Source organism: Macrotis lagotis, chromosome 1 (genome assembly GCF_037893015.1).
Source record: "Macrotis lagotis isolate mMagLag1 chromosome 1, bilby.v1.9.chrom.fasta, whole genome shotgun sequence".
NCBI lineage: Eukaryota > Metazoa > Chordata > Mammalia > Peramelemorphia > Peramelidae > Macrotis > Macrotis lagotis.
The window spans coordinates 876,355,458-876,371,303 of NC_133658.1; the positions used below are offsets into that span (position 1 = coordinate 876,355,458).

General features: G+C 38.1%; 1 protein-coding gene across 3 annotated transcripts in view; it reads left to right on the forward strand.

The window, feature by feature from the left end:
* Nucleotides 1–15,846, forward strand: part of FBXO42 (F-box protein 42) — a 103,803-nt gene that overhangs the window by 49,202 nt on the left and 38,755 nt on the right. For all 3 annotated transcript variants that reach the window (XM_074218337.1, XM_074218338.1, XM_074218336.1), the window contains one exon: nt 11,246–11,380. In XM_074218337.1, the coding sequence (XP_074074438.1) occupies nt 11,246–11,380 (135 nt within the window). The remainder of the gene's footprint in view (nt 1–11,245; nt 11,381–15,846) is intronic.

Below are 15,846 nucleotides of genomic sequence, written 5' to 3' on the forward strand. Positions count from 1 at the left end.
TTATTTTTGGGAGAGGGGAAAAGAAGAGATATAATAGGCTGTTGCCAATATTTTTCATAATTGACAGTATACTTTTAGTTTTTTTCCTAAACAGTAAGATGACAAAAGTTAGAAAAAGATAGACATGAATATTTTGGAAAATTTTAGTTGGAAAATTTAGTTAGACTGTTGGTCTCTTACTATACTGATAGAATGAGAGCAGAAATAACTCACCTCATGGCTCTGTTGTATCCAAGGTTTACAAAGTAATTTCCTTTCAGTGATCCTGTGAAGCAAATAGTACTTGTATCTCATATAAATTTACAAATGAGGAAGGTGAGACTGGCAGGGGTGAAATGCCCCAAATGTCCTCATCTTCCAAAAGTCTGGGTTTTAATCTGATCCCATGTGACCTGATTCCCTCCTGGTATTATTTCCCTTTTTAGCGTCCAGGGCAGCTGATCAGCAGCTTCATATCAGCAGACATGAAGAATGCTTTCCAAGGGATCCCCCAAACTGGTAAATAAGATACTTGTAGGGAAAGCAAATATGGCAATTCAGTTAGAGAACCCTAGATGACCTGAGATGATGATGATGATGATGATGATGACGATGACGTTTATCCTTTATTCTTGAAGAAGACAATGACATCAGGGAGGTGATGCCATTACAAGCACATGAATTGGATTGGAGTGCAGGGTGTTCTATTAGGTCACCAACCTCACTTTCTCTTTCAGAGCTTTCTAGATCCAGTGGCCAGATATGAACCAGGATAATTGGAGATGGCCCTGAATGGAGGGTTAAGTGACTTGCCCAAGATCACACAGGTTACTACCTGTGTGGCAAGTGTTTGAGGGTGGATTGAAACTTGTGTCCCCCTGACTCCAAGGCCAGTGCTTTATCTACTGTACCACCTAGCTGCCCCTTTTAGACATGATAAAATTAAATAAACCACAACAAATTGACCTCCATTTCAGATTTTTGAAGGAATTATTCTTTAGGAGTTATCATTTCATTATTGTGGGTCCCTCTTCTACCAATACATTTCACAATCTTGCTACAGCTTAATAAACTCTTCACACATCCTTGTGGCTGAGGAGAAGTAAGTGGCTGCTTTCTGGTGATTAGCCGCTTCTCAGTTAGCTAAGATGACCCCTAGGTTGCAGGTGGATTTCCCTTGTGGTGCTCATCTCTCCAGTGTGATAGGATCTGCCTTTCACTGGCCTTATCTTTGAGAGTCCATAATCCCCTCCAGACCTTAGGCAGGCATTCCAATAGGACTTGAATGGAATTGGAAGACCTAAAAGGGAAAATTAGGAGACTTAACATAAATTATACAAATGACCACTGTGTCAGAGGGATTGATAAGTGTGCCTCTTTTCCAAGAGAAGAGCTTCAGAGGATCCCAGGAACTGTACATGAGTGGATCTCTTTCATATTTGGTGAGTTATTAGAACCTATAATTAAAAAAAAAATAGGGGCGGCTAGGTGGCGTAGTGGATAAAGCACTGGCCCTGGAGTCAGAAGTACCTGGGTTCAAATCCAGTCTCAGATACTTAATAATTTCCTAGCTGTGTGGCCTTGGGCAAGCCACTTAACCCCGTTTGCCTTAAAAAAAAAAAACTAAAAAAAAATAGAAACAGTCATTGCTTAAGCATAATCTTTTGAGGCAAAGGTAACAATTTTTTGTAAAATAAGTGCTGTATTAACCTTTCAGAGTTCTAGGAAATGGTAAATAAAAAGAGGAATCAGTGAAGTTTAGACTCTTTAGAATGTCTTTGAAAAGATTTCGGACCAAAGATTTCTTTAGAAAAACATTAGGGGTGGCTAGGTGGCGCAGTGGGTAGAGCACCAGCCCTGGAATCTAGAGTACCTGAGTGCAAATTTGGCCTCAGACACTTAAGAATTACCTTGCTGTGTGGCCTTGGGCAAGCCACTTAACCCCATTGCCTTGCAAAAACCTAAACACACACACACACACAACAATAACTTTCTAGAGTTAAAGGGAAATAAATTTTTCTACAGTTAGTAAAACACAGCATAATCAATCAACTGGGAAATAATCATAGAGACAGGTATTTCTTTAGATGGAGACAGGTTAACTCTACAATCATCCAGGGAGTCCTGCTGGAACCAATACCATTTAAAATTTTTATTTGTGTTTTGGAAGATGGAATATATAATGAAATAGTCTGGTTCATAAATGGCATGGAGAGAAATGTCAAGGAGATATCTAGAACTTGGGTTGCAAACAGGTCTAAATGGAGCCTGTGAGCTTGATTGTAAATGAGTATTGAAACCATTTTAAACCAGGGAGAACCCTTAGAAATCTTAGACCAATTTTCCCCTTCCCTGCCCCCCCCCCCATTTTATTGATTAAGGCCCAGAGAGTTAGCTATGGTTAAATACATTGTTTAAAAATAGCAGTTTACTAGTAAATTTTATTTGGATGCAACAGATCCAAGAAAACTCCCCCCACTCCCCTCAAAAGAAAAAAAAAGTTTACAAAAATTTGTTTTTTGATGACTAAAGGAAAGAAGAATATTCTTTAATTTTAGTATTTTGAGTCTAATGTTGACATTTATGTGCAACCAGAGTTTTGTTGCTTCTTCGTATTGACTTTATTGATTTCATAGGCAGTTAGGTGGTGCAGTAAATAGAGCACTGGATTGGAGTCAGGAGGGCACCAGTTCAGATTTGGCCACAGACACTTGACTCTTACTAGCTGTGTGACCTTGGGCAAGTCAGCCTCACAATCAGGGCCATCTCCAGTCATCCTGATTCCTCCTCTGGTCACTGGACCTAGACAGCTCTGTAAGAGAAATTGAGGCTGTTGACCTAGCCCAGCACCCCCTCACTCAAATCCATTTCACATGTTTGTCATGACATCACCTCCCTGATGTCATGGTCTTCTTGGAAAATGAAAGACAAATATCATTTCAGGTCTCTTCCAAATGTTTCCTAACTGTGTGATCTTGGCCAAGTCATTTAATTCTCTTAGTGTTAGTTGCCTTATCTGTAAAATAGACACAATAATAACATCTGCTTCACAGTGTGGTTGTGAAGAAAAGTTGAGAAAATATTTTTAAAGTGTTTTGCAAACTTGAAAGTCCTATATGAATGCTAGCTGTTACTTTAAATATACAAAGTCCTGTTGTATCAACTCTTCCATGACTGTCAGGTCCCTACAGACTGATTTGGAGCTGGAGAAGGTCAAGATTTAGGATAGGGATTTGTAATCTTTTTGGTAATACACATCATTTTGGTAGGCTGGTGATGCCTAGGACTCTTCTCAGAATTGTGTTTTTAAATTTATAAAATAAAATGCATAGAACTACAAAGGACCTCCACTGTGTTGATATATGGTTTCCAGAATGTTTTTTAAAAGTCAAATTCACAGACCTCAGGTTGATAAGCTTTGCCTTAAAGGAAGGCAGCTACAATGATCAAGGAATTGGGGGAATTTCCTTAGGGAAAAAAGACTAAAACAAATAGCACTTTAGCATTGGATGGAGACAAATGGGGAACTGTGCAAAAAAGATTGAACATGAACTTGTTTGCAAAGTTCTAGAACTGAAAGTCTGCCCGTGAAGCTTCAGAAAATAGTCTGAGGTCAAATAAGAAGTTACTTCATATAACAGGAAGTCAGTTTATAAAACTTGGAGACTTATGGAATATCACGAATGGAAGAACCTTTAGAAATGATTTTTAGATTAGTTCCTAAATTAGATCCTAAATTAGTTCCTTCTGTCATTCCTAATTAAAAAAAAAGGGGAATGAGTACAGAGACTTCAGTAACTTAATCTTTTGGATCCTAGTGCTGTGTACTCTTGTCATAGTGCAGCCTTATCCCCTAATTGGTACTGAAAACTGATTTACAAGAATGCTTTGATAAAAGTCAGGATTAACAACTCTTTACCAGTTTAAGAAAAACTAGCAATATTTAGATGACATTGATAACCTCTGTAAATGAATACTATTACCAAAGACAAAATTCAGATTAGTTTCATCTCAAATGGCATTTGTTTTGTTTTTCTATGGCACATAGCCCTGCTGTTCTCTTTTCTGATGCTGACTGAGAGGAGCTGCCATAAATTATCTTTTATTCGGCTCATTTCCCACTCCTTGTTACAGTGAGTAGTCTTTGTAATGTGTGAAAGAATGGGTGATTAGCAACTACATCCACCCAGCAATTTCATGTCATTGTTCAGAAAAGAAACTTTAGGGTCCTTTGACTTAGAGGGACCCTTCTGTCATTTTGGAAAGACTGTTTTTTTAATTGCTTTTTTTGTGAGTTGCACAATTCATGATGTCCTTAAATAAAGGCTGCCTAGATTAGCTCAGAGACCTATAAATTCTACAGCCTTTCCTGCTTTGAAAGAAAGGAGAGGATTCAATTTTTGCATACTTGTTTATTCATTCACCAAGGCTTGGACTTGCAGTAAGCAACAGGACCACACTGAATAATTAACCCTGCCTTTTCTTTGTGTCATTCCATATTTATTATAAATGTCTGCCTGGGTGCAAGACTCATGAGAGCTTCATATTTGGAGTGAAAAGATGAATGCCTGAGAACATTTCTATACAGTCAGTGAGGAAAAGAGAAAGGATTTAACATCTTGAGTGTCAAAAGTCATGTTTATGTAATTTAGTAAATGTAATTATATACTAAATATATAATAAATACCATATAGAATACCAGAGTAGAAGATGATTTAGTTAAGTGTAAAGGCATTAGACATGTATGAAGTAATTACAATATTAATAAGTTTTGCAGTGTGAGTAATCACATAAATCTTTGGATACATTCTGGAGGGAGAATTGTTGAAGATTGCCTTTTGTAGTTATGATGTTTGAAGAAGCCAGGGTTACTCTGAAAAGAACCTATTGAAAGCAAGATGTGGGTTTGCTTTACAAAGAAAAGAATAGAAAAGATACACTGAGTAGTTAGAACTTTTTCTTTGCCTTTCTCGTTTATTCTTGGAAATTGTTGCTTAGTAAGTTATATTGATTCTGCCCTAGATGGTTCATACTTCAAAGTGTCATTTGTCTAACTTTCAGTATAAAAGAGGAAAGAGTTCTAAGGAAGTTAAATGATTTGCCCAAAGTAATCCGATAGTATTTAAACCCAGGTCCTCTGACTGCAACACCAAGCCATCATTTTTTCCATTATACCATGCTAAATTATACACCCATATTGTATTATCTTGTGGAAATTCTTTATAACATGTGCCAGAGGTCTGGTCTTGGAATAGAATATGAAAGGAAAAAATGTTCTATTTAGTTGAGTGAATTTGAACTTTCACATTTTTTGATATCAAATACATGATAGTTTTTGTACTGAGATTGTTAAGATCTATTTAAATTTTGCAGTCCTTTTCCCTCCTACAAACAAGATATTTAGATTTTTTTTGGGGGGGAGCAAGGCAATGGGGTTAAGTGGCTTGCCCAAGGCCACACAGCTAATTATTGAGTGTCTGAGGCCATATTTGAATTCAAGTACTCCTGACTCCAGGGCCGGTGCTCTATCCACTACGCCACCCAGCTGCCCCCTGTTTAGATTTTTTTTTTAAGAAACATAACACTGTTAATATTTATTTCCTATAAATAGTTAAGCTTATTAGTGGTGGTTATCTGGCTCTTCATTCTATTATGTTCAAATTGTTAAACAGAGCTGTTTAAAATGACTTTCTTCCTTTTTTTAACTCTGTTGATGGATGGCTGCTAGTCATTGAAAATGCAGTATGTGAAACTTGCTATGTCAATCCCATTAGTCCTCACATTCATTGGACTGTGCCTTCCTCTTCCAGAAACCTTTGTTTGCTCAGAGAGTCAGGAAAATGCTGATTGTTTTATTTTCGTATAGGATTAAAAATACATGCTGTAAGGACGTCATGGGTCCTGGCTGGATGACTGACCGGGTTTTCAACCCAAATAGAGGAGAAGAATGTTAGCCACCTCTTGGAAAAATAAAGGCTCTGTACTTTCTTGCTGGTTGAAGGAAGTATCAAGCCAAGACTTGATTTTTTTTTTAAATTTCCTCAAGGAATTTTTTTTTTAGGGTTTTTTTTTTTTGCAAGGCAAATAGAGTTAAATGGCTTGCCCAAGACCACACAGCTAGGTAATTAAGTGTCTGAGACCGGATTTGAACCCAGGTACTCCTGACTCCAGGGCCAGTGCTTTATCCACTGCTGCTTTATCCACTGTGCCACCTAGCTGCCCCCAAGACTTGATTTTTGAGGAAGCAAAAGATGAACAGTTTTTAAAATTTTGATTGTGTGCAAAATGTGATATTGAAGATACAGATTATAATTTCACAGGCTATGAAAAGACTGCTAAACCATTTGGGAGAGCTATCTTCAAATTCCATTAGAATTACCATGGGAAAATGAATACCTTTTATTCAAGGTACTAATTGGTCTGAGTTAAAGCAATCTTATCTTACTGTCAGGCTTAGTTACCTTTATAAAAGACTCTGAATTCAAGCCACTAGGATTCCAGGCCTGTTAATTGAGATTGAATTTGACCTATCCAAGTAAGAAGCATCCTTTTTACTGGACCAATGCTTTCTAACATCAATATTACTAATACTTACTAACACTTAAGTTATGATTAGAGGAATTGCTAGGACTTTCATCCTTTACAGTCAGGTAAACATTTATTAAAGACTTACTATATTCGGATTGCATGTATCAGGTGTTTTAAGGAAAAGGGAGGACACTGCCCCCCCCCCCCCCCCCCCCAGGTTTCTTGGTTGGAAAAAATGAGTGAATGATGGTACTTATAGGGAGAAATATTCAGGAGAAATCAGATTTAGCAGGAAATGTTAACCTGTTGAGTTTAGGGTTGCTGTGAGACATCCAGATTGAAATGCCCTATTTGGAAATGGGGGTCTAATGTTGGGAAGATTGATTTAAGTCTGGAGCTTGAACCAAGAAATGGACCTGTGGATGAACAGATAATGTTTCACACCTACAAATCCAAGGTTCCTTTTGAATGGTTCAATGATGAGCCAGCAGCCCTAATTGCCCTTACATTATAATTGATTTACTTGACAAACTTCAAGCCAAACAAAAGGAGACTTCTCAACAATAAAGGTTTAACTACTTCCCCTATTGAGTGAGGTTATTGTATATGTGACTAACCACACTGTTTTATTGCCTCTAATTCATCCTAGTATGTTGACTTGCCTTACTAGTTCAAGAATTACTGAAGGGATCTGGTGGATGGGTTGAGTTAGAAAGGGTCATTCATGTAAGTAAAGAATTATGGTAGTGGCATTTGGTAAGTAAAAATCAATGGAATGCTTTTTCTTTATCTAAAGTTGAATAAATGGTTCTAGAGTCTCAAGTAAGTCTAAGAAGCTTTGACTTGCTAAACAGATTCTGTCCAAAGAGGGTTTTTTTCCTGGTCATTAAAGCCATAGTCCATTGAACCTCTGCTTTCTTCCCTTTCCCCTTTCCTTTTATTTAACCCCTAACTGTTCTGATCTAGTTACATCCACAGTTTTTAATTTTCCTGGTGATATGAGCAAATAAGGAAGGAAGAAAGGTTTATGCCTTTCACTTCTCTTGACATCTTAAGAGTTTGAATATAACCCTGATGTACACATTCTACATTCCAAAGGATAATGAATAAATGAGACTTCTAGTGAGAAAGTGCTGTGAAGCTTTATTCCCATACCTATTAACTGACTGCGGCCAAACTTCTTTCCTTCTGCTTAGTAGGAGTGTAATCTTTCCCAGAGCTATTGCCTCTTTTTTTGTTATATGTAGTTCATAGATATAGATATAGATGGGCCTTAACATCTGCCATAAAAATTTTACTTTTCAGTGGTAATAAAAATATGACTTCTCATTTCTGTAATACATTAATGTTTATGAAGTGCCTACAAGTCTATGGGGGAAGTAGTAGATTTAAAAATTTTTTTCTGTTGTTTTTTTACATCATCATAGCTATCTTTAATAATCTCTCTTCATTCTCATTTCCAGAGAGCCATCTCATATAACAATATTTTTTCAAGACAAAAAGGGGGAAAAAATCAGTACAACTGAGCAATACTTTGAAAAAATATAAAATCACATTCATTGTGTAACACTTGTGAACCTTTCCCTTCCATGAAGGTGTGATTTGGGAGCATCTTCTCATAGCTTATCTTTTAAGCCATTCTTATTATACATAATCTTGCATCATTCATTCCCTTTTGATTTCTTTTTTGGTTATGTACTTGTGATTGTTCTTTCCATTGTTTCCAATGTTTTGCAATTATAGAAAAGTGCCACTGAAAATATCTTCCTTGGGGCCCAAGGTGTCTCTGTCTGTCTCTCTCTCTTCACCTCTCCCCCCCTCTTTTTTAAGAGGTTCCAGGTATTGGTCTCTGCTTTTACTGGTGAAGGCAACACCCATTGTGGAAAGTCTTTGTACCTTACAGTTTTAGAAAATGTCTAGGCCATTAAAAATAACTTAATTTTGTATATGGTTACAGAACCTGACTCAAAGTCAGGTATTCCTGACTTTTCAAGGCTGGTCCTCTGTTATGCTATGCTATCCTTTTATAGGTATTTTTAACCCCATTTAATAGAAGAGGAAATAGGTGTAGAAAGTTTGTGGTTATTCAGCTAGTTAATAGAAAAACTCAGATCCAGGTCTTTGGGCTCCATTGGTTTTCTGGTAAGTTCTAGTAAACAGACCAAGGTGACTTAAAACCTTCTTAGGGCCTTTGTGACTATTTGAACCAACTATTCTACCACCTGCTCTTTAGTGGTCAGTTACACAGCCCTCTAGTTTCCAGGGTCTTTCCACTGGTCTAAATGTGTGACAGCCTTGCAGGATTGATTTTTAATTTGATTATTTTTAATTCTTTTTCCACTTACATGTAAGGATAATTTTCATTATTCATTTTTGTGAAATTTTCTCCCTTCTCTCCTTTCCTCACAACCTACAATAGCAAGTAATCTGATATAGGTTATACATATACTATTATGTTATACATATTTCCATAATAGTTACACTTTGAAAGAAGAATCAGAACAAGAAAAGAAAAACCATGAGAAAAAATAGCAAAAAAAAATTTAAAAGAGGGGCAGCTAGGTGGCCCAGTGGATAGAGCACCGGCCCTGGAGTCAGGAGTACCTGAGTTCAAATCTGGCCTCAGACACTTAATAATTACCTAGCTGTGTGGCCTTGGGCAAGCCACTTAACCCCATTTGCCTTGCAAAAAGAAAAAAATTAAAAGGGTGAAAATATATGTGATCTACATTCATATTCCATAGTTCTTTTTCTGAATACGGATGAGTATTTTCCAACACAGGTCTTTTAGAATTGTCTTTGATCACTTTACTACTGAGAAGAGCTAAGTCTGTCACACTTGGTCATCACACAATATTGTTAAGGTAAACAATATTCTCCTGGTTCTGCGCACTTCACTTAGCATCAGTTCATGTCTTTCCAGGTATTTTTGAAATCCACCTTAATTTTTATTACATTTGTATACCACAACTTGTTCAGCCATTCCCCAGTTGATGGGCATCCCCTTAGGTTTTTTTTTTTTTTTTTTTTTTTTTTTTTTTTTTTAGGTTTTTGCTAGACAATGGGGTTAAGTGGCTTGCCCAAGGCCACACGGCTAAGTAATTATTAAGTGTCTGAGGTCAGATTTGAACTCAGGTACTCCTGACTCCAGGGCCGGTGCTCTATCCACTGTGCCACCTAGTTGCCCCCATCCCCTTAGTTTTAAATTCTTTGCCAACCCAAAAAGAACTGCTATGAATATTCTTGTATGTATGGATCTTTTTTTCCTTTTTCTTTTATCACTTTGTGATATAGACTTAGTAGTGGCTTTGCTGGATCAAAGGGTATGCACATTTTTATTACCATTTGGGCATAGTTCCAAATTGCTCTCCAGAATGATTTTAATCAGTTCACAATTCCACCAAGAATGCATTAGTGTCCTGGTTTTCCAACATCCCTTCCATTGTTTATCATTTTTCTGTCATATTAGCCAATCTGATAGGGGTGAGGTGGTACCTCAGAGAACTTTAATTTGCATTTCTCTAATAGTGACTTGGAGCATTCTTTTTAATATGACTATAGCTTTAATTTATCTAAAAATTGCTTGTAATGTCCTTTGACCATTTATCAAATGGGGAATGACTTGTAGTCTTAATAAATTTCACTCAATTCTCTATATATTTTAGAAATGAGGCCTTTATCTGAAACATAGACTGTAAAAATGTTTCCCAGCTTTCTATTTTCCTTTTAATCTTGGTTGTAATGGTTTTGTTTGTGCAAAGCCCTTTCTATTTAGTGTATCAAACTTATCCATATTTGTATTTCATAATGTTCTCTAACTCTTCTTTGATCATAAATTCTCCTCTCCATAGATTTGACAGATAAACAGTTCCACAGGACTTATTTTAAAATGGTCTTGTTTCTCTTGTTAATAATTTGGGTCACCAGTGTATATGTTTTTCAAAGGAAGATTTTTCAAAAAGATGGGGCTGTCCTTCATTTAGGATAATAGAGTTAGATTGAGAGGTCTAGTTTGTTTCATTTTATAGAAAAATCACCTGCATCCCAGAGATGTTGAGGAACTTATATTAAAAGGACACAAAGGAAGGAGGTGGTAGAACCAGGACAGTACTCTTGACACTTGACTATGGACATTCCTCTTGCATTTTATAGTTGGTCCCAGGAGAGAAATGACTTGCTGAAACAGCGAGTCAGGAGCTTTTGACTAAAGATCTCACTTTTACTGCTTGCCCCACCTTTCCTCCTTGCTCATTCCCCTATTTTTAGCATGAGGATGATGTCTTTGGTCCTTTCCGGTCTGACATTCATGGACTGTCATTTTTTTGTACTTTCTGGCCAGTCAAAAGGGACATACAAAATGCTATCTTTGGAAGCTATTAAGTTATGTTCTGATGCTTCCTTGGCGGTAGTGTTTATCTGTTTCAGGAATCACTATGTAGCCTTGCTTGGTGTTTAAATAAATTTGATACCTTTGTGAAGCTCTGAAGTTCTCAATAGTGGGAAGTCATTAAAATTCATGTGAATAGCATAAATGAGGTTTCCTGAGCTGGAGATGCATTTTCCAGGAAATTTGTGTGTATTTAAAGATAAAGAGAAAGGTATCTGTTTTCTTTTTCTGAATACAATTTTAACATTAGGTCTAGAATTCCAGTTCTGTCCTTGAAGTATGCTCCAGGACTGGTTACTTGTAGAGAGAAACAATATTTTCTTATCTTTGTTCTCTCTTTTCTCTTTCTAGGTGCTTGTTACTATGATGCTAATCAATCCATGTATGTCTTTGGAGGCTGCACCCAGAGCAGCTGCAATGCTGCCTTCAATGACCTCTGGAGACTTGATCTCAATAGTAAAGAGTGGATCCGACCTCTGGCTTCAGGTGAGAGATGGCACAGTGACTTTAGTATCACTTGTGGGGACCTCCTACAACTCTGCAGGCTGTAGGTTTTTCCTTAGAGCAGCTTTGTCCAGGAATGATTTACCTGCTGAATTTTTGTATGGATAAATTCACAATTTTATCTTGAACACTGGGTCTTTGCCAGGATTTCTCGACTGTTGTGTGAAGACAATCTTGTTTTCTCAAGGTCTTTTATGGGTATGTAATACTGCTTTGTGTTGGGCCTCAAATGACAGAGCCGTGAGAACCCTCGCCGGCTGACAGGTGCTCTTGTCTCAGGGCTAAGATCTCTGAGTGTCTTGGGTTGTTGGGAGCCCAGATCTTTGGGGAGTGCCGAGGGACTTGTCTCTGCTTGTCTTTCTTTAAGAGGCTGAGTGTGGGAATATTTCGCAGCAGGTTTCTTCCTGCCACAGAGCCCCTTTGGGCCAAGATTTCAGCAAAAAGACTCAGACTTTTTCCTCCTTGGCTTGAACATCATTTAGTTTTAATGTTTTGTTCAATTCCATCACACTGTCTCTCAGATGACTCCTAGAAGTAAGGCCCGAGGAAGAGGAGAAGGAAAAGGACCCAGTCTATCTCCTTTAGGAGTTGAGGACTTAGAGGAACTCAGGGTGTTGTAGGGCACTCTCTTCATTTCTTAGATAAGGAAACAAAGACACAGGAAGATTAAGGGGCTTGCTCCTATCACTACACCAATGGTCAATGGCAGAGCTGGGATTTGAACCCAGGTCTTCGATCTCTAAGCCAGCCCTTTATTCATAACATGCTACTCTTGACTATGACAAGAAAAGTTAGAGAGGTCAGAAAAATAGGGGGGGGTAGGTGGAAGGGGAAGGGGGAGTACCAGGCTGTGTGAGGGCAATGATGGATCAGGGAAGAGAAACTGGAGGCAAGGAGACTAAGAGAAGACTCAGAAGAGGTGAGCCAGATCTGGGCTGGGAACTGGAGGCAAATGAGAAGGAAGAAGCAAAGATTTGAGTCATCTCCCCCCTCTCCCCCTTTCTGTCTGCAGCTTTAGACAGCACTCCCTGGGGAGTGGGTGCTTCAAAGAGATCTGCTAGCACTCATTTTCTAGACCTTCATTTAAGGTCTAGAAGTACAGTGTCTCTGGGTGAGCCAGTGCATTGAGGTCACATTTTCAGAGTGCTTAGCCCCGAGCTCCTAGTAGGTGTTAAATAAGTGGATATTTTCATCTTCCTTTTTCTTTCTTCCTTCTTTCCCTCCTTCCCTCTTTTTCTTCTTTTCTTCCCTGAGACTCTCTTTATCCATATTTAGAACCTCCATTCTCTAAATTGAACCTTTGAAATTTCTTCTTTATTAATCAGTAACATTGTTAGAAAATAGTCCTGTGAGAATATCATTCAGACAGCAATCCCATGAGAAGATTCCCTGAGGAAATGTTTCTGTATGCTGTCATGAGTGCTGACCAAAATCAATTCTGACCTGAGACGTCAGTGACTCCTTCTGAACAAAATGCAGTTGTTGATCTGCCTGTGATGAGTGTGACTCACTGGGTTTGGTGCTGAGAGTGGGGAGGGGACTCCCACAGACTTCTTATGTTGTTTCTTGGTGCACCTTCTTCTCCATAATACCAGCAGATAGATTAAGTACTTGATCTTCAAAAGCAGAGTTGGTTTAGTGGAGTTGACATGCTAAAACCAAGGGTGGGCTCCTTTGATGGGAAACATGAAGTCTTAGTAGAGACATTAACACCACCAAGTTCCTAGATGGCCTTGGTAGTATTTGCTTTATTAATTTGTAAATTCATAGATTGTTAAAGCTGGAGATCATAGTTTCATCATCTGCCCAATGAAGGAGTTGGATCAGATCATCTTTGAGGCCCAGAACAGGGGATTAAGTTGGTATCAGGGTATGTGAAAGAGCCAGAAGAATGATGAAATAATAACAATTATCTTAGTAGAATCCTATTGAAAAAAGATGAGCATGAGATAATAATAAAGTAGATTATGCAATACAATTATGAAAATTATGCAACATATCTTTGTAGGCTGCAAAAATTTAGCATTTATTGGATGTCTATAAAGAATGATTAGATAACTGATAGTATACCAGTAGCTCACTGCCCTGGATAAATTTCATATTACAAATAAAAACCATGTTTTCTGAGAATTCATTAAGTAAACCATATTGGAATTGGAAAAATCATCACAATCAGAACCATTACCCCATTTGTCTAGATCTAACTGATCCATAAAAATTTAAGAAACTTGTTTTTATAGCACATAAAGTATTTATAATCTCCAAACTATATGAAATGAAAAAGTTTCAAATTATAGAACACTAGCAGAATAGATCAAGATCATGTGGGAATAGAATGATTCAGTTAATCTGTTTTAGAGGAGTTTTTTCAGTAATGAATTCAGTGAGACTAGGGAAGATGAGATTACATCCCCAAATTCTCTTTCAGGTACTACAAAAAGCAGGCATTTTTTCCAACTCTTCAGTGTTGTGGGTTTTTTTTTTTTTTTTTTTGTTTTTTTTTTAGGATTTTTGCAAGGCAAATGGGGTTAAGTGGCTTGCCCAAGGCCACACAGCTAGGTAATTATTAAGTGTCTGAGACCAGATTTGAACCCAGGTACTCCTGACTCCAGGGCCGGGCCGGTGCTTTATCCACTATGCCACCTAGCCGCCCCTCTACAATGTTTCAAAGAACACTAAATAGAAAGTCACTTATCCTCAAACTCTTGTAATCTGAACCTCATCATAAAAAGTAAGAATGAGATCAATGATGACAAAAGATTTAAAATACAATAACTTAAGAATTGTATTACACTTTTCCACACATGAGACATTTTCACATTATCACTTGATTCTCAAAAATTAGTCAATGGCATTAAGTGCTCCTTCAGGAATATGAAGAAAGGCAGAAACACAGTCAGTGCTTTAAAGGATCTCACATCCTGAGAGGGAAGCTTAAAGTAGGTTGACAACATAAAATAGAAAGCAAAGGTCTCCTCCAGAGCCGTGTCTGTAGTGGAGAGCTGGAGCACTGGTTCAGATGCATCAGCCCCTAGGAAGAGTAAGGCACCTTCTCATGGATCGCAGTGTGGTGCTGAGCTGTAAACTGCCTTCAGTGGCAGAAGAGGCTTTATGTCTTATGGAGCAAGGGCTGGTGAAGATGCCTCCTGGTATTGCACTCAAGAACAGGGGGCACTAGGGAAGGGGAGGAGAGACGTTGGATCTGAGGGGTGATTGGGGCTCAGGAAAGAGACTAGGACTGCACAGGGATGTTAGATGAGTTCAGAGAGAAGACTTAAACACTAGGAGAGGTAATAGAGTGGAAAAGAGAAGAAGGAGTTCTTGGCTCATGGTTTCAGTTCTTTAAGCATTTTAAATGAAATGTGAGGGAAGGAGCTCAGCTAAGAAGGAGAAACATCCTGGGAAGCTTGAGGTTTGCTGGAAAAATTTGAAATCACCTTTGAGATAAATTCTCATTTCTTTTCCTACAAATTGATTGAGTAGGTTTAAAAGGAGGGAGGGTCCAATTCAGATTATATGGCATCAATTTGCAATGGACAAAATCAACTGGGCCTCATGACTTTTCTCCCAACTCACTTCAGTGACACAGGAATTGGGAGAGAAGAATAATGGGATTACTTCAAAGTGTTTTTAGTGACAGGACAAAGGGGCAAAGGACTTGAGTGTAGGGATAGTACAGGTTTGAAGTGATTTACCCAGAGATACAACTAGGGAAGAGGGCCAAGGGAAAGAACTGAGGGGGTGGAGGGATTGGAGGTCATGGGGAGGTTGAAGAACAGGTTTAGGGGATGTTGAGCAAAAGGAAGGATAGAGTTGATAGAAGGTTATGATCAGATAAAGGAATTTCATTGTTTACCACTTGGAATTGGAATACTTGTGGGGGATGGCAAGATGAAAGGTATGGCTGTCTCTGTGGATCTGAATTACAATAGAATAGAATTTGAATAGATTGAGAAACTAGAATTTTTGGGGAGTTGAGAGTATAACTATGTAAATGAAAAAATGGATTGTTCCTATCTCAAAGGCAGATAGCTTGTTACTAGTGATGGTCACAGAGGGAAAGTCTGAAAGTGGTCATGGAAAGCAAGGAGAGTGTGAGTCAGGAATGTGAGTGAAAGTGCAGTCAGTACTGGAAGCAGACCAGGGAGGCATTGCCATCAAATGAAGGAGTCTGAGTCCAGAAAATAAAGAGTGAGAAGGGAAGTGGTTTTAGATTAAAGCAAGTTTCTTAATTCAGATCTGCTATGCAGAATTTGATGACTTGCTTAAAGTCTTGTGACTGATATGTAAAATAGCTGGGTCTTTCAGGTCTCTTTTGGGAAAAAGTTCTGGGTTTGGAATCTGAGCCATTTAGTAGATACCAATCAAGACCTTAATCAAGTCTCTTAACATTTTTGAATCTGTTTTCTTTTTGTTTGGTAATGGAGTTTTACTGAATGACCTCTGAT